A 27,845-nucleotide genomic window follows, 5' to 3' on the forward strand; every position below is an offset into this window, starting at 1 on the left:
TGATAAAGGTGAACAAGTATTTAATTGAGAAGGAAAGTATGCATTTCTTGGTTGAAGTAATCCTGCACCACATTGAGGTTGAGGTCGAGATAAGGAGGACAGGAAATAACATTACCGTTTTGAGTTTGCAAAGAAGTCTAGCATATTGGATTACTCAGCTTATTAATAACTGGGGCTCAACTTTAATTATTCTAACAAAAAGGGAAGATGGAAGCGAATATATTTTTGAAGATTATAGCATAGTGGCAATTTCCATGTGTGGACCAAATGCTAGTGCTATTGAGCACAATGATGGAAGCTCCAAGGATCAGATTTTGCTTGTACGTCCTAAGAAAAGCTTTGCGTTCCTCACGCTCTTGGTGAATGAAACAACTTCCAACCCTAACAAGGATGCAGCAGTAGCTGCTGTGAAGAAATATGGGCTGCCACAAAATATTGAAGGTGATGGTGGAGAGTTGGTGTATGTTGAAGCTATATGCTATCTTAAAGAATTTCTTAACACGGGTTTCTTGCATGTTGATACATACCCGAAATTTAGTAATATTGGTGAGTTTCTAAAAGCTGGAATGGATGCTTCAACACTGGAAATTCAGTTTCTTGATCGACAACTTGCAAGTGAAACAATGTAAGAGAAAAACAGGAGGGAAGCCCATTAACAGTAATGGTTATCTTAGAAGTTTTACGGAGGGAAATAAAAGGTATAGGAAAGATAGATAAGAGGATTCAATTATTTTTATTGAGAGAGAAATACTAGCTTAGGCTAGGGCTGTACAAAGTTTAAAACAATAGACACGCACAAATAGCTTATGGTATGTGCTACGCTATTTACGCTACGTTATGACAGGACAATACGCTACGGATCAACACCATGTTTTTTAAAACACCGGTGATGTTAGGTAATAATGGTCTTCTTAATGAGGGCAAGTGTTGTGATTTGGCATTAGTTGTCAAAGATTCTAAATGTCAATTTTTTTTTTGATAGGAAACTAATTTTATTATAATATTTGGTTATTACAATCTATGTGTGGATGAGCATTCCACGACCACATTACAGCCTCATTAACTTGTAACTACCCCAGAATTACAAGGATACACATATTCATGACCAAATAAATTTAAAATCCCTCACTAAATCTGAGATGCTCAAATGGTTGAAATTTTGCAAGGTAGTTATCCAAGATGCTACTTTAAATTTGACGTTTTCCCAAACTTGTTCAACAGAGTCCGATTCATCTTCAAAAATTCTGCGATTTCTTTCCATCCAAATGGACCAATATATTCCGTGAATGATCATGTACCAGAATTCGCTGTATTTTTTTTGGAATATGCACCCCGAATTCAAATGAAAGAGATCTTTAGCTTGCCTCGGCATAACCCATTGTATTCCCATCTCGTTGCAAAGTAGATTCCATATCCTTGTTGTGAAGGAGCAGTGTATAAGTATGTGATCTTGATTCTCCTCGTTCTCTCGACACAAGCAACACCACTGCGGTCTTAGAACACAATTCTTCCACCTTCTTTGCACTGAATCACACGTAGGCAACTTCCCCAAGGCCACGATCCACGAGAAAATCTTAATCTTTTGTGGGACATGTACTTTCCAAATGGTATTATAGTAATCGAATGATGGAAATTCTGAAATCGGGAAGAAAGAGCAATAAAAAGAACTAACAGAGAACAAACCTGTAGGGTCCCCCCTCTAAACTCTAACATCCTCAGTACCCATATCTAATCTGACACTCTCTAAGACTCGAAACAAGTTAATGAACTCAAGAAACTCATCCTCACTAAGATCTCTTCTAAACCTGACATCCCAAATAGTAGAAGGACTACCCCCACTATTGACAACATCAAAGAAATGACGAATGGGTTTATTGGTGGAAGTACAAATACGAAACAAAGAAGGAAATCTTATTTTGAAAGAAATATCTCCTTGTTGACAAGCCTATTCCACTCAGGTTCCAGGATGTATCCAGGGCCACGTTCAAAACTGAGCAGAGAAAATGGTAGTATGATTTATACTCCAGTTGATCACTTCCAAGTGTTTGCCGAGGACGAGAATGCGAGAAAAAGTGATGAGTAGCATTTATTTATCTCAAAATTACTTTTTCCTTGCTTTACCTACTGTCATTTTCTTTATTTATTTTATTTCCCTAGGTTTCAACTTGTTATGTGTCAAGTTTTTTTAAGTATTGGTAAAATTTGTATAATTTTTTAGTTACTTTTACGTTTCTCTGTGCTCTTGCGTGGTTCTTAATTCTTATCCCTAATTAGGATTCTTGCGAGAGTGTGATAATTTGTTCTATGAAAATTAGATATCTTCTTTCTCTGTTACCTGGCATTTAGGTTTCCAGGAAATTCATTTAATTCATTTTTATTGTTATTCCATATATTTCTACAGGAAGTTGGCCCAGTTCCTGGGCAAGAAGAAATTTACCATATTTAGTTTGATATCAAAATATGTAAAGGAACCGTCAGTTGCTGAAACATTTCTGGATATATTGCTCCCTCTTCTGATAAAAAGACATCAGGATTTTGGTCAGACCCCCCTTGATTTTTTTGGTTAACAATATTGATTAATGTTTTTCATTTATCACAAGGAATCGCTGTTCTTTTTTTTTAGATACTTGTATTGATGTCTTGCAAATCGTTCAACAAGTGGTAAAAGTGCTGGAGAGTGGAAGTAGCGAAAAAATTCTACATTCAATTATCCCGCTGCTTATTTCAGCTGAGTTGGTTGTCCGGACTGCTATATGTGATGTTCTCGATGCTATTGCTATGAAAGATTCTTCTGTGCTTACTCTGGTAATGTGAACCATTTGATGTTTTTTTATAAATAAAAAGCCGTACTGGTTTATTTTTCATGAAGATAACATAAGTGCTAAGACATAAAAGTATGTTAAAATTAGGAATCAAACCATTATAATCTCTGTGCACGGACCCCGTATATTTCATTAAATTGATTGTAGTCACCACTTTATTGTCTAGTGCCCAACCAATTTGCTAGTATATGTTATAATTCATTGTGTATGTTGGTCGGTGTGGTCGGATAGAAATAGGATGATTTTTGAAAATGAAGAAGACTTGATTGAAAATGTTTGGGACAAGATAAAATTTACGGTTCCGTTTTGGATTTCAAAGAATGTGGAGTTCAAAAACTTTTCGGTTACAAATTTGTATAGGGATTGGAGTTTTATTTTATGCTAAGATGACTCTGGCTTTTACCTCTTTTTGTGTGGGTCTCTGGTTCACTTTGCGTGATTATTATTGTTTATATCTTTATTGATATAATTCTGTTTTCTATATAAAAAAATAAAATTTAGGGTTCCAAATAGGAATTTGAAGATTGACGATTTCAAACCTTTTGCGGTTACATATTCGTGTAATCGGAGGCTAATATTATTCTAATTGTACTATGGTTTTACATTATCTGGTGTGGACCAAAAAGCTATCCTTTTTCGTTTAATATAATATTGTTTCCTATCCAAAAAAAAAAATTTGCATGTATATGTGAATGTTAATTCCAGGAATGTTCTCGTCTTAAAACATGTGGGTGGTACTAAATTATGAAAGTATTGAATGGTTCATGAGCTCGATCTCTTAGGAAATATGATTTCAGTAGTAAGCCCGACCCATATTTTTTTATCTTCAGGCAAGAATTCTTCGTGAACTGAATGCATCCTCTGAAATGGAGATTGGTGGTCTTGATTATGACAAAGTTATCTGTGCTTATGATAAGATTACTGTGGATTTTTTTTACACCATTCAAGAGAAGCATGCTATGGTAATCTTGGCACACTCTATACAAGACATGTCATCTGAAGAGTTGATCTTAAGGCAAAGTGCTTTCAGATTATTGCTCAACTTTATCGAATTTTGTGGCAAGATCCATAATGGATCACTAAGTTCTAATGAAGTTTGGTCTGTAGCTGGTATTCAGCACTTAGCAAACAATTTCATCTTGAAACACATGGGGAATGCGATGGGCAAGGAGGGTGCTGCTCAAAAGGTATTAAACGTGGTATCGTTTTCTATTTTCTCTGTTATATCTCTCTTTCAAAGTGCATGCGTCTATACTCTATGTATTTATTATCTGATGTGCTTGTGTTTGTCTTCCTAACTGCCTTCCAATTCTTGAGTGTCCCTTCTTTCTCTGAGGTAAAAGTTTATAGAATGGATGATGTTCATGTTTATTAGTTGAAGATATATTCAGCATTGGGACCTCTTGTGGGGTATTTCTGTGTTTGTTTTCAACTTTTGCTTGCTTTTTTTCCCCTTCCTATCGAATTTTCAATATTTTCAATGTTTGTTATGATGTTGTGACCTCTGAATGTTCCACTGGAGGTGAGATGTAATCCAATTTGTGTACTACCATACGATCTATTATATAAATAGGAAAATGTTCCTTACCGTTATGAATAGCAATCGTATGGCCGATCATTGTGGGTATAATCGTAGATGCACGGGAGCAAGTTACTATTATTTCTTTTTCTGCTTTTTTATTAAGCTTTTCTATTTTTTTTAATAGACTAGCATGAAGCACGTGCGATGCACGTAAATCCTAATTATATGATAAAAATTAAATTTTGATTTTCCAAAAAATAATTTGAATTATGTTGTTATTTATTTGATTTTAATCACTTGTTATATTAGACGAATAAATTAATTAAGAACTTATATAATTTACTTTCGAATTTTTTGCCAAATTAAAATTCAAGCTGTTAATTTTATGTTATTTGATAAATTATAATCATCACAATATATAAAACCAAATGAATTGAAACAAATTTTTTAAAAATATATATCCAAACACCACGTATAAGATATAATAAACTAAAAATCAATCAAATTATGGACTTTATCAATGCATAAATCATAATTTATATAAATTAAGCACACTAACGATAAATAATTACCAATTTAAAATATTGTGACTAACTCATGAAAATAATATCAAAACTAATGAAATAATAATAATGATTGTAAAATATAACTCATAATATTCTATTTAAATAATATTTAAACACCTACATAATTTTTTTACGTTTTGTTTTTAGAATTTTATTTCATAGATAATTAATTTTATATCAGAATCGATCTTTTATAAACTACATCGATTATTATTAATTTTTTGTTAAATATAATTTTAAAAAATAAATAAATCAATATATGTAATGAAATACACTTTTAACTAAAATTATATAGTAAATATAAAATAAAATCTAATAAACTCATACAATAATTATTAAATATAAATTTTAAATTTCTGTTATGATTTTCAAATAAAAATTTGAAATATAACAAAAATAATAAATTTGCATAAAAAATGCTATTTTTTGTATTTATTGAATTAGTTAGTTTGATTTCAAAATAAATAAAGATGTTAAAATATCATAATGAAATAAAAACAAGAGAAGAAAGTCAAAAACACAAAATCATAACCATAAAATGTGATGAATTAGTATTAATTATTAATTAATAGACTAACTGTGAAATGTTATTCTACTATTGCACATATAGTTAAAATTTTCATATATCTTATTGAGATATTATAATTTAAAAGTGTAGAGAAAAAATTAAAAGGATAGAATATTTAAATGTAGTATAAAGATGAGTTATTTGATAAAATTAATATATGAGTTACATTTTATTCTTTAAATGTGTATACAAGGTTAATTTTGTCATTGCACAATTGGAAAACAATACTCTTCATCTACACTTTTATAGGTATATAGATTATTAATTAATAGACTAAATGTGAAATGTTATTCTACTATTGCACATATAGTTAAAATTTTCATATATCTTCTTGAGATATTATAATTTAAAAGTGTAGAGAAAAAATTAAAAGGATAAAATATTTAAATGTAGTATAAAGATGAGTTATTTGATAAAATTAATATATGAGTTACATTTTCTTTAAATGTGTATACAAGGTTAATTTTATCATTGCACAATTGGAAAACAATACTCTTCATCCACACTTTTATAGGTATATAGATTATTAATTAATAGACTAAATGTGAAATGTTATTCTACTATTGCACATATAGTTAAAATTTTCATATATCTTCTTGAGATATTATAATTTAAAAGTGTAGAGAAAAAATTAAAAGGATAAAATATTTAAATGTAGTATAAAGATGAGTTATTTGATAAAATTAATATATGAGTTACATTTTCTTTAAATGTGTATACAAGGTTAATTTTGTCATTGCACAATTGGAAAACAATACTCTTCATCCACACTTTTATAGGTATATAGATTATTAATTAATAGACTAAATGTGAAATGTTATTCTACTATTGCACATATAGTTAAAATTTTCATATATCTTCTCGAGATATTATAATTTAAAAGTGTAGAGAAAAAATTAAAAGGATAAAATATTTAAATGTAGTATAAAGATGAGTTATTTGATAAAATTAATATATGAGTTACATTTTATTCTTTAAATGTGTATACAAGGTTAATTTTGTCATTGCACAATTGGAAAACAATACTCTTCATCCACACTTTTATAGATATATAGATATAGATATAGATAGATTTGTTTTTAGAATTTTATTTCATAGATAATTAATTTTATATCTTTTATAAACTACATCGATGATTATTAATTTTTTGTTAAATATAATTTAAAAAAATAAATAAATCAATATATGTAATGAAATACACTTTTAACTAAAATTATATAGTAAATATAAAATAAAATCTAATAAACTCATACAATAATTATTAAATATAAATTTTAAATTACCGTTATGATTTTCAAATAAAAATTTGAAATATAACAAAAATAATAAATTTGCATAAAAAATGCTATTTTTTGTATTTATTGAATTAGTTAGTTTGATTTCAAAATAAATAAAGATGTTAAAATATCATAATGAAATAAAGACAAGAGAAGAAAGTCAAAAACACAAAATCATAACCATAAAATGTGGTTAATTAGTATTAATTATTAATTAATAAACTAAATGTGAAATGTTATTCTATTATTGCACATATAGTTAAAATTTTCATATATCTTCTTGAGATATTATAATTTAAAAGTGTAGAGAAAAAATTAAAAGGATAGAATTATATAGTAAATATAAAATAAAATCTAATAAACTCATACAATAATTATTAAATATAAATTTTAAATTACCGTTATGGTTTTCAAATAAAAATTTGAAATATAACAAAAATAATAAATTTGCATAAAAATGCTATTTTTTGTATTTATTGAATTAGTTAGTTTGATGTCAAAATAAATAAAGATGTTAAAATATCATAATGAAATAAAGACAAGAGAAGAAAGTCAAAAACACAAAATTATAACCATAAAATGTGGTTAATTAGTATTAATTATTAATTAATAGACTAAATGTGAAATGTTATTCTACTATTGCACATATAGTTAAAATTTTCATATATCTTCTTGAGATATTATAATTTAAAAGTGTAGAGAAAAAATTAAAAAGATAGAATATTTAAATGTAGTATAAAGATGAGTTATTTGATAAAATTAATATATGAGTTACATTTTATTCTTTAAATGTGTATACAATACCCTTCATCCACACTTTTATAGGTATATAGATATAGATAAATGTGTATACAAGGTTAATTTTGTCATTGCACAATTGGAAAACAATACCCTTCATCCACACTTTTATAAGTATATAGATTATTGGCTACAAAAGGATTTTTTTTAGTGAACGTATCACAGCTAACTCCTATTTCTTTTTTGTAAAGACGAAAAAAGAAATTCTATTTTCTCGTCTATTTACTACGACGACGAACAATCAAATTATCACTATATTTATTCCTTTTTCCAAGGATTCACGCTGATCATGTATCGGTACGGTTCTTAGGTGTGGATTGATTTACTTAGAGAAATGGTGTTGAAACTTCCCAATGTTGCGAGCCTTGATTCCTATAGGGCATTGTGCAGTGATGATGCAGAACAAGATTTCTTCAACAACATAGTTCACTTACAGGTAAACCCTCTTTTACTTTTCCTTTGGATGTTCATATTGAATAAATTAAACTTAAGAGTAGATGTATGATGTTTTGCGAATTTTATGTTTCATGTAGAAACACAGGAGATCTAAGGCTTTGTCTCGTTTTAGAAACATTTTCGTATCAGGAAAACTTTCAGAGGTAACTCTTCAGTTCTTTTTGGAATCACAAAAATATTCTCTGTGCTTCACTTATCTCCTGCAACGCTTTATGATTTTTCCAGGTGATCACAAACAAAGTATTGGTTCCGCTCTTTTTTGGCATGTTGTTAAATTTGCAAGATGGAAAGGATGAGCATATCAGACATGCCTGTTTGGATGCGCTTGCTAAAATTTCTAGTTCCATGAAGTGGAATCAATATTATGCCTTCCTAATCAGATGCTTCCGATATATACAGCTAAAACCAGACAAGAAAAATCCTTTGTTGCGGCTAGTCAGCTCTATTCTTGACCACTTCCATTTCTCAGAGATGCCTTGGGTCAATGAATCTAAAGTTGCTAATTGTGATACTCCTGATCCGTATGCTATTAACATGACTTCTTCGTCATTGAGAAAATGTTCAAGCTCTACCCAACTTCCAGTTATACAGATGTCTTTGCACAATAATTTGCTCCCCAAGATTCATAAGTTTTTAGCCTCTGACTCCGATAAAGTCAATGTAACCATCAGCCTAGTTGCACTAAAACTTCTAAAATTGCTTCCTGTAGAAACCATGGAGTTGCAACTTCCAAGTATTATTCATCGCATTGCCAACTTTCTGAAAAATCGTTTGGAAAGTGTACGTGATGAAGCTAGATCTGCACTGGCTGCTTGCTTAAAGGAACTAGGTTTGGAATACTTACAATTTATTATCCAAGTCTTGAAAGGCACATTGAAGAGAGGTTGTGAATTGCATGTTCTTGGATATACTCTCAATATCATGTTGTCCAAATTTCTAGTGAATCCAATTTGCGGAAAATTGGACTATTGTTTAGAAGATCTTCTTTCTGTCGTAGAAAATGATATACTTGGGGATGTTTCTGAGGAGAAGGAGGTTGAAAAGATCGCCTCCAGAATGAAAGAGACGAGAAAGCAAAAGTCTTATGAGACAGTTAAATTGATTGCCCAAAGTATCACCTTCAAGACTCATGCATTGAAACTTCTTTCACCTTTTACACTTTATCTTCATAAGCAGCTCACCCAGAAAGTTAAATCAAAGTTGGAGAACATATTAAGCAATATAGCTGCTGGTATCGAGTGCAATTCATCTGTGGATCAGACTGAATTTTTTATATTTACGTATGGCCTCGTTGAAGACTGTATCAAGGATGAAGGTGATGAACATGGAAATAATAAACTAGACAAAGATGATGATGGCGTCCGAGCATATCATTCTGAACGATTAGTAAGTAGTATTAATCGACGCCATTCTCATTTGATAGCGGCATTTGCACTTGGGTTACTGCAGACTTACATGAAGAACTTGAAGCTTGACAAAGAGGATGGAAAATTACTGTCTCTGTTAGATCCTTTTGTCGGTTTATTGGGGCAGTGTTTGAGTTCTAAACATGCAAATGTCACAACTACTGCAGTTAGGTGCTTGTCTCGGCTAGTGAGGTTACCTTTGCCATCCCTTCAATCTCATGCTGACAAAATAAAGATTTCATTGTTGGTTACTGTACAAGGCTCCATAAATGCCAGCAGTCCACTGTCTGAGTCATGTGTTAAGTTGTTGACAACACTTCTGCGAAGCACTAGAGTTACTTTATCTGCTGGTCAATTATGTATGCTGATCCAATCTCCGTTGTTTGTTGATCTTGCAAAGAATCCCACATTTTTTGCCCTTTCACTGTTGAAGGCTATTGTACACCGAAAACTCGTAGTTCCTGAGATATATGACATTGTCCAGATTGTTGCAGAGTTGATGGTACAAAGCCAGCAGGAACATATTCGTAAGAAGTGTGGCCAAATTTTTCTTCAATTTCTGCTTGACTACCATATATCTGAAAAGCGACTGCAGCAACATCTTGATTTCTTAACCGGGAGTCTGAGGTAAAATAAGTGACATAGTATTTTGTGTGTGTTTATTGTTCCTTCAATTTTTGGGTAACATATATTTCTTTTCAGATATGAACATCCTAGTGGAAGAGAAGCTGTCCTAGAGATGCTCCATACTACCGTAAAGAAATTTCCTCAGGAGAGAGTAGATGAACAATCTCTAACTTTTTTCGTTCTTTTGGTTTTGTTATTGGCCAATGATAACGAATGCAAAGTTCGTTCCATGACTGCGGCTACGATAAAATGTCTTATCGGGCATGTGGATGCGAAGTTTCGTCAGTTCATTCTTGACTGCAGCAAGTCTTGGTGCCTTGTTGGTGAACAGAATCTGCGGGGTGTAGCAGCACAGGTAAGATCAAGTAACTCACTATTTTTATGTGCTTTCTGAGTAAAATAATAATTTCACTCATTTTTTTATTGTCCCTTTATGAAACCTATTGGTGGTCTCATTTTGTGTTCCCACTGTATGTGGTCAGGAGTAAGAAAGCAATATTTTCTGGTTATTCTCCTGATAACTCCCTATTCATCTTTTGATGGTGGTGTTGTCTTCTTAAAACATAGTCATGCATGGTCATAGTCATGCATGGTCATAGTAATGGACAATTCTGTGTTATTTTGTTGTGCACAAGTATCTCTCTTCTTTCTCACAAATTTGTTTCTCTTTAGTTGGATGCCACTCATGCTTGTTTGATAGCTGATTATCGGATTGAGATTCATTGATTCAACATTCCGTGCCTAATGTGTGTTGTATGTAAAAATATCTTCATTCACAACATCTTATCCTTCCTTCCTTTTGAAAAAAGAAACATCTTATCTTTCCCCACTCTTCAATTACCATGTTTACTGTATCTGTACAGAATCTGGATTGAAATGCTAAGTTATAGTTTGGTTCTGTAAGAGTTTCTTCACTAAAAGTTTCTGCACTTCAAGATGGAGAAGAGGGGGTTTTGAATTGTAGATTTTTTTTAAAAAAATTGTTGCAATTTATTAAGTTCATTGACTGTTGCACATGGTGGCAGCATTCAAACCATAGTCTATCTTATACTACAGATTATGTAAAATAGGCTGGACGAATTGGAAAGGAGTCAAATTGGTCCAGGCTTGTAAAGCCTCACCCATCTGTGCATCAATTAACCCAGTTCAGGAGAACCTGACTCGGGATCTGATTAGCGGGCGAAGTAATATTTCTTTTGTTTTGCCTGTAACTGAAGTGATATCTTCTCATTCCTGACTAAAAACATCAATAAAATTCAGAAAGGGAAGTTCACATTTTTTAAATCAAAATTAACCTTCATTTTATAGAGTAATACAGAATTTATTTATAAATAAAAACATTTACCATTTCATAATAGAGAAGGCATACAATCAATCAAATTGCCAAAACAGTGACCGGAAAAAAGAACTGAAATAACGAAACAAATGAAACTGGTATATCATGTTTGAACCATGTTTTTAAATACAACCCTAGAATCCAGACTGACCTGGCAAGGAAAAATTCACAACGCCAGGAAAAGTAACTCCAGTTAATTGGTCTGGGCCTCAGCGGGTCAGTTCTTCTCTGTCTGGACCTTTTTTCATGTTTTAGTTGTTCTGTTTTAAACCCAGCTTTACTTGCTTAGAGTTTTTGCCTTGATTGGTCAGCTTAATATCCTGAGCCGGTTATTGAGAAGTCCAGAATGGTTCCATTTCTTTTCATACCAGGGATTATAATAAGAGCTTTTATATTGATTGTAATTCTCCTATGATAGAAAGAAGCTTGGAAACATTGAATCCACAAGTTGTATCTGTGCTTTACTTTGTATTTTATGTTTCCTTGTAATGATCAACTTGTCAATTTTGTAAAACAGGTTCTGGGTTTGCTAGTGGAAGTAATGGCAGAAGATTTCAAGGAAAACATCGGTCTTGTACTTCCTGTTATGAGAAGCATTTTGCAGTCTGCACTCAGCGCTCTTGCACATGAAGAACATAACATGTCAGACGAGCCAGTTGCTCCCTTTTGGAAGGAGGCATATTATTCGCTGGTTTTATTTGAGAAGATCCTTCATCAATTTCATGACTTGTTCTTTGATAGCAATCTTGAGGTACATTTCATATTATATGTTGTACTGTTTGTTCCTTGAATCAATCTCCAAATTTGAGTCATATCTGTGGATATAGTTGTTGAATGTTATCTTTCATATTCGAAGCAATTATAATGCTTCCCATTTTGGCATTTAGACTATCATTTTGGAGTGTTGTGTGCTCACATAACAACCATGCCACATATTTTTACGTTCTGAAGATTTTTATGCTCGTGCTGATCTAAAAGGATCAAATTTTCTTTACATGGCATTTCAGTGTAACAAAGAAATTATTTGCAGTAAAACAGTTTCTTGTTATCTAATTCTGCTATTTCATTTACTGGTTTCTGACAGGATATGTGGGAAATCATCTGTCAGTTCCTGTTGCATCCTCATTTGTGGTTACGCAACATATCGAACAGGATTTTGTCTTTGTACTTCGCAGTAATTGATGCACGTGCTAAAAACTATAAAATGCCAATGGAAGTGTTCTTTCTGATGAAACCAAGCAGACTTTTCCTGGTAGCTGCATCCTTTTGTTCGCAACTAATGGCTCCATTGGCAGATGACGCAGCTTGTAGTATTATCATGCAAAACCTTGTGTTTTCCATTTGTCATCTCCACTCCATTTTGGGAAAGAATGCATGCATGGATGCTTCTAAGTTCTGGTCAAGCCTTGAAAATTTCGCCCAGGACCAGTTTCACAAAGCTTTTACCGTTCTCGATCCTTTAAAAGGAAGGAGGATGCTTTTTTCATTTACTTCTGATGTCTGTGTTCAGCGTGCTCAAAATCAACATCCATTTATTTCCTTTTTGCTTCAGAAATTGGGAAAAATATCATTTCAAATGGAGGCTACTCAGGTGTGTTTGACAGAACACAACAATAAATTTTACATTTTAAGTCATCCAAATAAATTCAACAGGACTCCACTTTTATATCTTTGGAGCATATATCACCATGAATTTATTGTTTTTATTCTTCTACATTTGAATAAGAATTTACTAGCTTAACTGACCGTATATAAAAACCTTTGTTGCAGATGAAAATTGTCTTCAACTGTTTCAAATCAATTTCTCCAGAACTTCTTGGTTGCTATGGCAAGGATTCACTTATCGCATATGACGATTGTACTAGTTATGCTTATCAGATGCTGTTGCCTTTGTACAAAGTTTGTGAAGGGTATACTGGAAAAGTTATTTCAGGTGACTTGTTTCTCCCATTTTGCTTACCCTGGAGAGAGATTCCTGGCAAAAGAATTAGACCACGGCCAAAAAACCAACTTACGCTGTCTCTTCTCAAGTTTGATTTGTTACACCTGGGTTTAGGAATTATCAAGTTGGACAATCGATGAATATTTTTTTTTTTTATGAAAGCTTTAGTATTTAGCAGATCATCCTAATAATTTCCCTGTCGGTTCTCCTAATAAGAAACCTCTTTTATCTTAAAAATCTTCTAACGTGAGGGAATCATGCCTAGAATTTTTAATTACCTTATAAATACTTTTTATTCCTGAATATGCTTATGGATACATGCTCTGACAATAGATAATGGAATATCTCTTGGAAGATAGATGGCTGCTTAGAGCGATTTATGTTGTATCAATATTGCTATCAGAGTTGTTCTAGTGATCAGTGCCCTTTTTATTTAGTTACTTTTCATCATTTTGATATGTCTTGGCTGACTTTTTCTTTTTATCATGCCAGATGATCTGAAACAGTTGGCACAAGAGGTTTGCGAAAGCATTAGAGTAATCATGGGGAGCTATTTCATTCAAGTTTACAACCTAGTAAGGAAAAATCTCAAAGGAAAGAGGGACAAGAGGAAACAAGACGAGAAGATCATGGCTGTGGTCAATCCAGAACGAAATGCTAAGAGGAAACTTAGAATCGCAGCAAAGCATCGGAACAATAAGAGAAGGAAAATCATGTCCATGAAAATGGGAAGATGGATGCTTTGAGATCGGGAAGATGCATGGGGTGGCACATTTTCTACAAGTAACAACGAATATCATTGTAATTTTCCACCACTAGTCGGTCGTCGGTTGTCGATTCTAACAAGTTACTTGAAACCTGATTTTTTTGGGATCTTGACATGACAACACTGAGGCATTATGTCCTTGATTGAGCTATCAAGATGGAGAAAATTGTTCTTACTGTTGCAGCATCTTCCCAAGTGGCTTCTTCCACTCAATGAGCACCTTTAGCTTCTCTTCCTTGCCTATTTTCTTGTACCTTGTAGATAAAACCCTGCCCGGTTCATAGCCCGTGACAACGTCCGCTTCCAACTCTGTAGGTAACGTCTGTATCTGGTGGCTCCCTCCCATGGCTTTTTTTAACGATACCCTGGAACACAGGGTGGACTCGCCACTCAACCGGTTATTGCAATCTGTACGCCACATTACCCACCTTCCCTAAAACCTTGGATGGTCCATATAATATCGAGGTGCCAACTTTTGAAAATCTATGCGGCATTGTGGCCTATGTGACCTTCGCTTCAAAAACACCATGTCATATCCCGCACTTGAAATGACATGTATCCTCTTTTGGCATTAGTAGGAATTAATAAATAAATATTCAAAAAAAAAGAGAAAGAAGTCACATCATCATACACAACAAATAGTAAATTTAGCTTTTCAAATAGAAAAAAAAAACGGAAATGGTAAAAATAAAATTAAAAAATTGAGTTAAAAAAGAAATAGAAAAAAAAGAAAATAGTAAATTTAAATGTTCTTAAAAGTCTAACAAAATAGTCTATTTCAAATATATATTATTCTCAAGAGTGTGTGTATGTGTATATTACTTATTTATTTTAAAAGTCCAATCGTGTGTGTATTTTACGATATTGAGAATAAAAATACTTATCTTATTCACTATATTAGAATATTGATTGTAACAGTATGTTGGATATTCATAGACTCTGATTGATTATGAAATTTCAATTTTTTATTAACTATATTTAAAGCTTCAATAATTAAACAATCGGAAGAAAACTTGTATAAGAAACATACATTCCATATTTTCAATGTTATTTATTTACAAATACTAGAAAGATATATCAAGTATTAGTAGAGGTTATAAAGTCCAAAGTAGTAAAGTACTTGGGAGACAACAATAACGAAAAGCTTTTAAAAGAGATGAAAATCTAAACCATGGCAAATACTCGTGATCATTTTACATTCGTTTCTGATTTCGGTTCTTCTGGTAACGTTCAAATAGAAATTCCCCTGCAACTTCTGTGTGTCACCAGGTGTCAATTCTGGTTCTCTGAGAAGTACAGCATCAGATCTTACTAACCCAATTTGTTCAAGGCACTCGTGGGTTTAGGATACTGAAAGAGTAAAAGCATGTGTACAAAAATAATAAGACTATTGTTGTATCAATATAATCTCATCATTCATACACAACGAATTGATGTGGTATATTCATATTATAACATATAAACAGCAAGAACTAGCATTTTTACGAGGTTAGAACTCACAGGGAATCAAAATATTCGGTTTTTCGGAAAAAAATCAATATTCAAAAAACAGAATCATTTAGATACCTTTGATCGTCAGAAGTAGCAGCATGCTCAGAAATGCTCAGAACCTTCCATTACAAATAGTAAGTGTTATTTAGTATATTATACATAACACCAACCAAAAACACCCGGTTACATGTTACTCCTTACCCGGAGCAACTCCTTTGTATCATGGTCAACCTCTGGCAATAGCCATCCGGGGTCATGTCTTCCAGGACCTTTGACAACCATCGACAGCTTCTCCTCCAACTAAAATAGTCACAATCAAATCAAAATTATTACTTTCGACGCCCCTAGTTATTTGAAGCTGATACTGACCTGCATCTTTCTCAATGCATCTGCAATTGTATGTTCTCTGGCAAAACTAAGGAGAACTCGGCAGGTAAGAGCCCAGATCCACTCACAATGATATCCACCTTTAAGTTTTTCGGGTTGAAGGAGCCGAAGAAGAACGGCAAAGCCATGGTTTCGACGTATAGCTTGTCTAACTTCTTTAACTTCAGTTTCCGTCGAGCCAATCAATTCATCGTTGATCCATGGAAGGGAGACTAGGTTTGTTAAAACCTGCAGAGCTAGCACAGTAATCTGACATTTTGTAGATGGTGTCATTAGTTAGAAAACAAGAATAATTTTAAAAATATGCCCAATAACTCGCACGCTATACCTTGCATTTTACATAGTCATAACCAGCGTCGTCTGCTGCACCCAAAATGAGACCTAAAACAGTTTGACCATTTCTTAACGTGGCGTTGAGAATGACTTTGTGGCAAGAAGGCACCAAAGTGAAGTGACGATGCTCAATACTTGAAGCACTTGAGCAGGCACCTCCCCCCAAAATGCCTCAGCTGGATGGGCCTATAAAGCACAAAAAATGTCAATAAAGATAAATAAACAAATAATGATCCAAAAATACAAGTCACACCTGGTACATTTCTAACAACGTTTTATGGCCATGTGCACCCAAGAATATGTCAACAGCAGAGCATAGCTTCCTCACAAGAGCGAGACCAAAAACTTGATCCTTCTGAATCTGACGTAGTACAACATCTAGGGTGTCAGGACTTAGATCGACTCGCACGTTATCGGCCCCAACGCTCAGCGAGTCCGCAAGCAAGAGAAATTTTGCAATAAAATATTGTTTTAGTGCAGTGCAAGCATCAGCAGCAATAAACGTTTCGAATGCATTCAGGCCCTGTGAGGTAGATTGGTAATTTGGAAGTAATCTATTTAATTGCCCGGATCTCAATGATGCACCACGCAAAATATGGAGAAGTCTTAGTGGACCACGCTGCTCATCAAATGCATTATTGGCTGGTCTAAAAGCATAACAACGGCCAAAAAATACAGATGCAAATACAGCATCATTTAATCTAGACGGATCGTGTTGACATTCAAGAAGTTGTAGAGCCAACTCTGTTAGAGTAGATGCCCTGCAAGCCAACGGTTGGCTAGGGATTTTATTGACTCAAGTGAAATAAACAATCTTTATTTTAATATAATTTAACTTTTAATGGTTTCGTAATACTTTATCTGTATACCCATGCAAGCAGCATAGATAAAGTCCTTGATTATGCTTTAATACAAATGAATCGTAATTCGATGTTGAAACTCATTTGTAAACACTGCATATTCTAAATTCGTTCCTAGTCGATTCAGCCGCCTAAAACATGGATAAAGGTCGCTTGAGCTCGAGACTAGCATCTGTGATGTTGTGTACTGCGTTTCTTGGTAAGGGCATAGAGATGTCCAAACATACAGATGGGTAGTCATATGATGATTATACCGAACAACCCTCCCTCGGACTTTTCAAGTGGTTATCATTCATCGAGAGGATAAGTCCGTGGTTATGATTGTACACCATTAGTCCTTACGACCCGGGACAACACTGAGGCTCTATATGCTAGGGCTGTGCTTTGACTCGTTTACCGGCTCCAGGAGAGTCATCAGGTGGCGAGGTTGGGTACAGTTGCGACACATATAGGAGCCAGTGCATTGTAGTCGGGGATTCACCGCTCACCTACGGGTGTGGATATCCTATGTGATCTAATGAAATAATAGTGCATGGAATCTCTGGCCAGAGTACGAGATGTACGTTGGAGAAGGAGTTCTCCAAATAGTACACGCGATGCCACTATTATAGTTATCACATAGTTATCGAATTAATATGCAACCCTCGATGAACCAATGGTTGCAGATTCGATCGGGATATATGAGATGAAAGGACCGTACTGTACGTTAATCATAATCTACTGGTTCTTGCAGGCACTATCAGTGATACCTAGGGGATCATGGGGCGATGCTACTAGACGCTCTTACCATGATCCGATGGGTGTAATCAGAAATGAGTTCTGGCATTCTTGATCAAGGTGTTGGTGAAAAGAATGGGGCTAACTAGGGTAAGCCCGAATAAAGGATTATGTCCTGAATCACAAAGAGTTGTGAACCCACGGCTAGCTGTATCCCTGAACCATTGAGGGTCACACAAGCACTGGATCGTTTGTTCCCGTTGAGAGAATAAATTCAAGGAGTTGAATTTATATTATGATATAGTAAATTCAAGGAGTTGAATTTATGATAATTAAATTTATGAGATAGTAAATTCAAGAAGTTGAATTTACGAAATTTGGAGAAAATAAATTCAAAGAGTTGAGTTTATAAATTGATAATTTAATTTATTAAACTCAAAAGTTGAGTTTATTAAATATTAAATTTTGGAGGTGATAAAATTCAAGGAGTTGAATTTACAGTTTATATAATAAATTCAAATGTTGAATTTATAATGGGTTTAATTTATTAAACTCAAAAGTTGAGTTTATTAAATATTAAGTTAAAATCTATAGTTAACTTAATTAATTGTATTAATTAAGTAAATGATGGATTAAAGAAATAATAAGGATTTTATATTCTTATTTGCACACCTTTCGAAAGTTTGGTCAATGATTTGAAAAAGAAAAGGACTTTGAGTTGGCATGTAATTTTAGAATCTTTAATTATCTTAATTAATGAGATTAATTAAGTAAATATAAGATTAGAAGATATGATAAGATTTTTGAATCTTATTTTACGTGTACATGCATCCAAAAAGATTTTTGATAGAGATCAATTTAGAATCTTTCGGCTCCTCCCAATTCATTGGTGCAGCTTTCAAAATAGAAAAACTCTCGGCTCTCCCCAAAAAGAAGCTCTCGAAAATTTCTTAAAGAAAAGCAAGAAAAATTTGGCTTAGATTTTGAGTCGAATTTCTCGTGTTATATCTCTACGCAAAAGTTCTTCTAAATTTCTAGTGCAATTTAGAAGAGGAACAAATATTTCAGTCGTGGACCGGATTAGGAGATCGAAGAATGTTCGTAGGGATTTACAACAAGAGCTACGTCCGCTAATATCGGTGTAGTTGGAGCCACGTGATTTATTCACCAAAGGTATTATTAAACTCCCTATGAATGTTTTGTTAAAATCATACGAGCGCCCAAAGCAAAACATATTTTGATTGTCAAAATAAAATAAATTTTTTAAAACTTCCGCTGCGTTTGGGCGTGTAAAAAACCGAGATCCAACAAACTCAACAAGCTGGCCAACAACATTGGAAGGAAGTGTGCATATGCTTTCCATTATCCCCTGTAAAATAATCTCATCCAGTTGAAATCGGCAAAAATTAAATGAATTAACATAGAGATATACAGGCGAGAAAAGAAGTATAAGGCTTCAAAAACAATGATGAAGTAATCATATCACACTACAGGGGGAAACACACGAAAAAATTATTCATCAAGGGTCAAATCACCTCCGATTTACTAATCTTTAGTAAGCATAGAGATAGATCCCCAAAAGTTTGGTCACTTCTCCTAACAGCAATTAATCTCTCAATGCCACCACCTTCAACAAACAACTTGGCGAACCCTATGCTATCCACCAAGACACTGATTAACTGCAAAACATCATGCAAAAGGAGTATAGTGCTTGAAGTCTTTTCATCCTCCGAGCTTTTTTGCAGCAACGCAAGAATGATATCAACGCCATCTTTACAAAGCACAAGATCAAGGACTTCATCATAACGGCCCAGAATCATAAGACATCGGATGCAAAATTTCTCCCGTAGCTTAGCAAGACGAAGGAGTTCAGTATACTTCTCCTCGTCACTGGTCTTTTTGTATTCCTGAAATAAGAAAAGAAAACACGAAGAATACATGCCTATGTGCATCAAGCTAGAAATAAAAATGCATTCACCTCAAATGCAGCCGTCTTAACCACTTCTGCAGCATCAGCAGCAGCAGCCCTTACGGCTACTGCAAGAGCTTTGGCTGCTTTTGCTTCAGAGTCAACAGCTTGTTCAACCAAAGCAGTAATTTTTTCGGCACCTATGTTTGTCTCATCCGAAATCCTGATGCTTAGGTAGCGCATTAGCTTAGCTGGCAATTTACATGTTAATACCTCTCTCGCCAGTTGGTTATCATGCCTAGAATCACAAATGTTAAATGAAGAAGTTTAAAAAAAGAAGCAGCCATGAAAAAACATAACGAAAAATCTTGAGAACATACCTATCCAACATTGTAGCTAGTAGTCCAGTATAGTATGTGCACATCATTTCACTGTCCAAATCCTTCCTTCTCCCAGTCTCATGCATCGGATTACAGTCATCAGCCATCAACCTCCTAGGTATTTCATATCTCACCCAATCTTTTGTTTTATCTAGAGCATCACCTTTACGTAAGTCCCCATGCTGCATTTAAAGTTAATAATTCTTCAAACCCAGGTAATACAAACAAACCAAAACAAGAACACTAACAATAGGACATGAATCATGGTATTTAACAGTGTACGTAACGAAAACATTGACATTTGCTAGCTATTAGCATACCATCCATGGTGAACAGCTGCTAAAAAGCCTGGCAGCTGCCACTTTTACTGATACCAAATATGCATTATGAAGAAATGAATGTAACAGTCTGGAAAATTTCTCATCTCCCTGCAGAAAGAGTAGCAACAAATTCTTCTCAAATTTCAAAAAGAAATAATTGCTACTGCAAACAAAGTTTGAAAATGTGAGAAAAAGTCAGCGATTACCCAAATAAGGTCACATAGAAATACAGGATCTTGGGGCCATATGTCATCATCTGTAGCATTCTTGTATCTAAAGCATCACCAAAGAAACAATGTTCAATTAAAAAATTACATGATTATAATAGTTTTAACAATGGAATAATGCATTTAAAAAAAAAAATGAAAAACAGTCTTATTTCAAAGAAGAGCAGCCCGGTAGACTTTCTGTATCATTTTCTACTCTCCCAAAACTAAGTAAATTCCCAGAAGTTCCAAGTAGTTAAGATAAATTCATACATAACAACCGAGGACAGTCTCTGTGACGGTCCTCGCCCTCTACGTCCACCCATCTCTGTCTACAGTAGAAAGACAACTGTAATCTAGAGTGCAAAAATTTGCGGTTCTAAAGTTACAGTTCACATCACAAAACAATAGTTAAGTAAAACACAAACTAACATGAAAAATTTATAGCATAACATTCCACCTCGCAACAAAATAATACCTGGTTACTGCGGTCTCGAAAATAGCAGCTAACGCATGGAGTAAACATGGCTCGGGATCTTCCTGCTTAGCAATGATCAAATCCTTCAAGGCATGCACGTTATTTTCATCCTCTTTCTGCTCAAGCGGCTCTTCCATGAACTTCTAAGGAGTTGATAATGGTAACCATTGTAATGCGAGGTTCATAATAACAAAGAAAACAGATGAATAACAAGAGAGAAGCTAAAATAAAATGCCGACCAAAATCAGAAAGTTAATTACAGAAGTTTTATGATCAAATTTAGTCTACAATAAAAGAGAAGAGATCATCACCAAATTTACAACCACCTCACTCTGAATTCAGTATGGATGCGAAATGTATCTCTCATTGTCTCGATTCATCAAAATTAAAGATTATTGGCATGAACATATGTAAACGCGTAAATCATGGCCATGCAAGAGATAGAGAGAAGCAGTTACAAATCAGCACACGAAACAAATTGGAGGCGATCGATCACCAATGTTAACAAATACGTAATTATTCCTAAATACGACAAACCGTATAAAGTTCCACACAGAAATTTTATCACCGGAATATGCTGCTGACGGCGATGGATGCGGGGAGAGGTTAGTGACGATGGTCGGCGCTCGGCGATTGTGTGGGGTAGAGAATTTTAGAAAGACGCGGGAGATTTGATTTGGGGGGAGAATGGAGATATATACTCCCTCGACTCCTTTGATTGACACGTGTCCTGTTCTTATTTTTTCTGACTCTCTTTGATTGCTTTGGCATTTCATGAGCTTCTCGTTCTTTCATATTTTTTACTTTGTAAATAAATATTTCTCGTTTTTTTTTCTTATTTATTAATTAATCACTTACCTATTTTACCTAACCGTGAGAATCCCCAATAAGAAACTGATAAATGGAAATGGAATTTTGTATTTAATTTTTTGTGTTGTAAGAATTATTACACAAATTTGATTGGAAAAATAACATTACTCATCTTGAACTCCAAACCTAAGATAACAAAATACATCATAAGCTAAAAAATGTATGCAATGCCAACATATATAAAAAAAACCACAACCGTTCCCCAGTGAATTTTTTAGATTTTATGTCATATGGCTTATTAATTATTTTAATTACAAATATTTATTTTCTTAAAATTTCTGAGTGATTTTTTTTTTGTATCGGATGTTTTAGTTAGTCATCAAATATAAAAATTGCCAAAGATTCTAGATATTAAATCTTCTTGACCATTATTATATTATTCACCTTTGAAAATTACCTGATCAATAGAAATTTTCGATGGGCAGTGTTCTTTTGTTACAATTTAAAATTATATTATCTATATATATTGTTCTTTGATAACGATCTTGAGGTACATTTCATATTATATGTTGTACTGTTTGTTCCTTGAATCAATCTCCAAATTTGAGTCATGTCTGTGGATATAGTTGTTGAATGTTATCTTTCATACTCGAAGCAATTATAATGCTTCCCATTTTGGTATTTAGACTATCATTTTGGAGTGTTGTGTGCTCACATAACAACCATGTCACATGTTTTTATGTTCTGGAGATTTTTATGCTCGTGCTGATATAAAAGGATCAAATTTTCTTTACATGGCATTTCAGTGTAACAAAGAAATTATTTCCGGTAAAACAGTTTCTCGTTATCTAATTCTGCTGTTCATTTACTGGTTTCTGAAAGGATATGTGGGAAATCATCTGTCAGTTCCTGCTGCATCCTCGTTTGTGGATGCGCTACATATCGAACATGATTTTGTCTTCTTTGTACTTCGCAGTAATTGATGATGCACGTACTAAAAACTATAAAATGCCAATGGAAATATTCTTTCTGATGAAACCAAGCAGGCTTTCCTGGTTGCTGCATCTTTTTGTTCCCGACTAATGGCTACATTGGCAGATGATGCAGCTTGCAGTATTATCATGCAAAACCTTGTGTTTTCAATTTGTCATCTCCACTCCATTTTGGGAAAGAATGCATGCATGGATGCTTCTTATAGGTTCTGGTCAAGCCTTGAAAATTTCGCCCAGGACCAGTTTCACGAAGCTTTTACCGTTCTCGATCCTTTAAAAGGAAGGAGGATGCTTTTTTCATTTACTTCTGATGTCTGTGTTCAGCGTGCTCAGAATCAACATCCATTTATTTCTTTTTTGCTTCAGAAATTGTGAAAAATATCATTGCAAATGGAGGCTGCTCAGGTGTGCTTGACAGAACACAACAATAAATTTTACAAGTTAAATCATGAAAAAAATTCCAGGGGACTCCACTGTTTCTTATATCTTTGGAGCATATATCACCATGAATTTTCTTGTTCCAAGTACAAGCAAGTTTTTTTATTCTTCTACATTTGAATAAGCATTTACTAGCTTAACTGACCGTAGATAAAAACCTTTGTTGCGGATGAAAATTGTCTTCAACTGTTTGCACAGCTCTGCGGCGGTATGGGATGAGGGTAGACCTGTCAATTTGACCCACCACCCCAACCATCTCGACGGGTTGGGAAAATTTCAACCCAATCCAAATCGTCATGTGTTGCAGGTTAGGAGTACCAACTCAAAAAAATATGAAAAAAAAATAGGAAATAGTTAAAAAAATCGTACATCATTTATAGATAATATGCATATTTAAAAATTCCTTAACCACACCTAAATCATTATAAATAATATAAATTTTCGAAATTAATTAATTATACATGAACTAATTAAAATCATTGGAAAGAAAAAAAACTATTAGAAATGGATGAGTATTATATGAGTTGGTAACAAATACGCAATCGGTAAAATTCACCAATTGAATCCACGCATTATGAAACAATAATACCAATTTATAAGATGTCTCCTATCCTATACCGTCCTACACAATTAGGTTAGGCTTGCTTTAATGACTGAGGCCAGGGGCCACATTTTCCCAATATGAATTTATACGTCCAATTAATTACCATAGCCATTTGCGACATCGAAGTCTAAATATCTTGTGAAAAATAGAAGGCACACATATCTTGTACAGAGTCATTTAACAAAAATATGTATTCTTTTTTTTCTACTGGGAACCGCAGCGACTAACTTAATGTGTATTGGATAAATTTTCTGACTGAGCGGAATAACCTGCAAATCATGTCTCATGCAAGAAGACGTTCACATGGAGAAAATTGGTCACAAGTCCAACAACTTATACAACCTCAGGCCGTGAACCATTTTTACTTATTCCACCATGTAATTGTTATGTAATCTTGATATTAAATTTATCCCATTTAGGTGTTGTAATATTTTTAAATGGAATTTTGGGAATTTCTGTTTTATAGTCACAATTATAGGTTTAATACTAAAGCCCACCGAACGACGTTCGAAGTGGTCCATGAGAATGGGGGGGCAATATCGACATTTCCATGGTAGCTGGTTAGTCTAATCCGACGGCAAGACATGGTCATCCACGACATCCTTCAGGACTCGTACAAGAACATAATCCTTTTAACTGTGTAGTACACACAAAATCTCTTATGACGTTGTCTCAATTTCATATCTGACTCGATTTAACACATGAAAAATATACTTTTTTATAAAAAGTATTATTTTAATTTCAAACATAAATCAGATCGACTCGTCTTATCAAATATATATATATATATATGTATTAATTATAGTAATTTGAAATACAACATATGCTATATTTCTAATTTGGGAAAGTACATGTGTGAGGTGGGATAAAAATTTTAAATTAACTATTACACTAAAAACAACATTCAAGATATTTTTTGAAGAATAGAATTAAACAATATTTGTATTTTCAAATATGGTATATGATAATTTTTATTTATAGAGGAAAAAAAATAATCATTAAAACATTAATATAATAATAATATTTAAACACAATAATATTTTAAAAAAATATTTAACGTTTTTATTAAAAAAATCAGTAGGTCGAACAAAAAGATTTCTCTAAATAAAATTATACCAAATACGACACATTTGGTGACCTAATAATTTTCCTAAATTACATAAAAATATCAACTTGTGGGCCCCGCATGGTTCCATGAAAAACTCAGCCACCTTATTTCTCTCTCTTTTATATATTCGTTCATTCCTTTGCTTGCCTCCATATTTCTCTATTCAAACCATTCCATTTCTTGTTTCCATTCCATCAATCTGATTCCAGAGAAGAAATTACACATCAAATGGGAGAGGTAATTAATCTTCTTCTTACTTTCAGTACGCAGGCAAAGATTTCTCCATTATTTTACTTTTTTTTTCCATCATTTTGATCATGTGTGATCGTTTTCTAGAAAGATGAGAAGAAGAACGAAGGCGAGAAGAAGGCCGATGGCGGCGGAAAAAAAGACGACGGGCCCATCACCGTCGTGCTGAAGCTGGACTTGCATTGCGAAGGATGCGCCAAGAAAGTCAAACGCTCCGTCAGCCATTTTGAAGGTACTTTCTACACTTTAATAACTTACGCTCAGACTTTATTTATTAAGTTGGTGAAATTACTGCCAAAAGAAATTTATTGAGTCCGATTTAATTGTGAAGGTGTGGAGAAAGTGAAGGCAGACTGCGCAGCTAACAAAATAACGGTGGTTGGTAAGGTGGACCCGGCGGGGCTCCGTGAGAGAGTCGAATACAAGACCAAAAAGAAGGTGGAGCTCCTCTCTCCTCAGCCCAAGAAGGACGGTGGAGATGGTGGTCCAGCCGCCGGAGGCGACAAGAAGACCGATGGGAAGCCCCCGGAGAAGAAAGCTGAAGAGAAAAAGGTCGATGACAAGAAACCCAAAGAGGTAACAATAATAATAACAGATAATATCGAATAATTATGAAAATGTTTACAAAATATTATATTATGTTAAAATTAACACCTTGCTACTTTTCTATCTTTTTAAAATAATTAAACTAAAATAATTACTGATAAAGGTTAATTTAAAGGCTTTGATCGCTGACTTGCACTATTTTAGTGCAACTGAGCTCTTAAAAAAATAATAATGTTCTCAGATAAATTTGATTAATCCATTAATATGTGGTTATTAATTATCATTGTCCAGGCTGCCGTAAGCACCGAGGTGATGAAAATTAAACTGCATTGTGACGGATGCGCACACAAGATCAAGCGGCTCATTAAGAAGAACATCTATGGTTAGTGTGTAATTATTAAGTTAATCCGTATCACAAAATTGAGTCGAGAGACGGTATTATACGTACAAGCATGGTGTCATTAACTTTTCAAATATTTTGATTATTCAGGGGTTGATTCAGTGTCGACGAATTTAGAAAAAGATTTGGTCACGGTGAACGGGACAATGAACGTGAAAGAGCTGGTATCCATTGTGAAAGAAAAGCTCAATAGAGCCGTAGAGATAGTTCCGGTGAAGAAAGACGACTCCGGCGGGGGAGACAAGAAGGCGGCAAGTGAAGACAAGAAAGGAAAGGAACCCGCTGCCGGTTCTGATGACAAGAAGGAAAAGGAGAAGGAAGGCGGTGGAGCTGAGAAAAAGGAAATCGGCGGCGGCGGGGACGAGAAGGCGAAGTCAGTCGGCGGCGGAGGAACCAAGGTTGAGGTGAACAAGATGGAATTTCAAGGGTACAACCCGCACACGTACTATGCCGCCATGCCAATGTACAATAGTAGTTTCACAAATCAAGATTATGGATTGCCCATGTACCAGAATGTTCCAGGTTATCCTAGCACCGGCTACGTCGTACAGTACATGAATGGGCCGCCGCCCCCTCCGCCCACCTATTTAAACATGAACGACCAAATGTTTAGTGATGAAAACCCTAATGGATGCTTCATAATGTGAATGAGAACTGCACGAGGAGAATCTATATTTTTAAATGTAAATCATTACAATATAGTGATCTATTTTTATGAAAAAGTACATATGACAATACTAGTTTGACAAAAATTTGTCTGACAGGTTTTACCGTATTTGTGAAACAAATCTCTTATTTAGGTCATTCATGAAAAAATATTATTTTTTATACTAAGAATATTACTTTTTATCAGTAGGGTGATCCGTGAGACGATCTCACATTAGACTCGCTCTTAATCAAAATTTAAAAAAAATTATTAAATATTAATATTAAAAAATATTACTTTTTATCATAAATATATATATTTGTTTTTGTTATAATAATAATATTATTATTTTAACCTGCCGTTTTAGTTGTTTTAGTTGTTGTATTTTTTGACTTTGGCATTTATTTTTTGTAGGTAGTCTATTAAAGACCACATGCATGTAAGTTTGATGAATAATTAATTATAACGGTGTTAAAAATACGTTTTGACGGCAATATTTGAATCATATTTCTAGAATGATCTTTTTACTTTTTTACAAATTATATGGTGTCGTATCGCGCTTTTATATTGAATTATTTTAATATAATATTCAATAGAAAAGATCAAAGTCATTGATCACCTAATGCTTATCATGTATTCAAAAAAAATATATGATAATGACATAACACAATTTTTTTAATAGAAATGAACAATATCAGTGATCCTCGGATGCCGAAGGCGACGCTTGTATTTCTTAAACTACCACTGTAAAAAAAAAAAAGCCAAACACAACGATGAAATTTCGTTGTTGTAAGTCTTGTAAAACCGTTGTTAAAAGCATTGTGGTTAAAAGTGCGCTCAAAGACAACGGTGAAAAACCGCTGTCGTAGACCTCTAAAGACGACG

General features: G+C 33.8%; 3 protein-coding genes and 1 long non-coding RNA gene across 7 annotated transcripts in view; 2 read left to right on the forward strand and 2 right to left on the reverse strand.

Moving 5' to 3' along the window:
* The window catches only part of LOC140817560 (uncharacterized), a 28,047-nt gene extending 13,778 nt beyond the window's left edge, over positions 1–14,269 (forward strand). For 3 of the 4 annotated variants that reach the window (XM_073177331.1, XM_073177317.1, XM_073177323.1), the window contains exons 21-31: positions 2,402–2,538; positions 2,624–2,805; positions 3,653–4,009; positions 7,864–7,989; positions 8,087–8,152; positions 8,235–10,042; positions 10,118–10,397; positions 11,896–12,129; positions 12,463–12,969; positions 13,149–13,311; positions 13,813–14,269. In XM_073177331.1, coding sequence (XP_073033432.1) covers positions 2,402–2,538; positions 2,624–2,805; positions 3,653–4,009; positions 7,864–7,989; positions 8,087–8,152; positions 8,235–10,042; positions 10,118–10,397; positions 11,896–12,129; positions 12,463–12,969; positions 13,149–13,311; positions 13,813–14,066 — 4,114 coding nt within the window. In that variant the 3' untranslated portion in view covers positions 14,067–14,269. Of the gene's footprint in view, positions 1–2,401; positions 2,539–2,623; positions 2,806–3,652; positions 4,010–7,863; positions 7,990–8,086; positions 8,153–8,234; positions 10,043–10,117; positions 10,398–11,098; positions 11,227–11,895; positions 12,130–12,462; positions 12,970–13,148; positions 13,312–13,812 lie in introns of those variants that run through there. The other variant, XM_073177337.1, reaches the window with a different exon arrangement.
* A 644-nt stretch (positions 14,270–14,913) lies between these two features.
* LOC140824454 (uncharacterized) lies at positions 14,914–17,036 on the reverse strand. Its single transcript, XR_012116351.1, has 6 exons — positions 16,551–17,036; positions 16,293–16,483; positions 15,947–16,213; positions 15,779–15,877; positions 15,653–15,696; positions 14,914–15,436 (listed from the first exon to the last, which is right to left on the reverse strand). It is a non-coding gene; the product is annotated as an uncharacterized lncRNA (long non-coding RNA).
* Positions 17,037–18,732: 1,696 nt separating this feature from the next.
* Positions 18,733–21,877, reverse strand: LOC140823980 (uncharacterized). Its single transcript, XM_073185585.1, has 8 exons — positions 21,168–21,877; positions 20,690–20,756; positions 20,484–20,591; positions 20,164–20,345; positions 19,853–20,081; positions 19,410–19,781; positions 19,173–19,243; positions 18,733–18,823 (listed from the first exon to the last, which is right to left on the reverse strand). Exons 1-8 carry the CDS (start codon positions 21,302–21,304, stop codon positions 18,733–18,735), a joined length of 1,257 nt encoding a protein of 418 aa, XP_073041686.1. The 5' UTR covers positions 21,305–21,877.
* Positions 21,878–25,212: 3,335 nt separating this feature from the next.
* LOC140824455 (heavy metal-associated isoprenylated plant protein 3-like) lies at positions 25,213–27,052 on the forward strand. The gene is made up of 5 exons (XM_073186042.1): positions 25,213–25,356; positions 25,456–25,600; positions 25,700–25,944; positions 26,206–26,296; positions 26,405–27,052. Exons 1-5 carry the CDS (start codon positions 25,348–25,350, stop codon positions 26,959–26,961), a joined length of 1,047 nt encoding a protein of 348 aa, XP_073042143.1. The 5' UTR covers positions 25,213–25,347; the 3' UTR covers positions 26,962–27,052.
* The last annotated feature ends 793 nt before the right edge of the window (positions 27,053–27,845 follow it).

Source organism: Primulina eburnea, chromosome 2, assembly GCF_022965805.1.
Source record: "Primulina eburnea isolate SZY01 chromosome 2, ASM2296580v1, whole genome shotgun sequence".
NCBI classification, from domain to species: domain Eukaryota; kingdom Viridiplantae; phylum Streptophyta; class Magnoliopsida; order Lamiales; family Gesneriaceae; genus Primulina; species Primulina eburnea.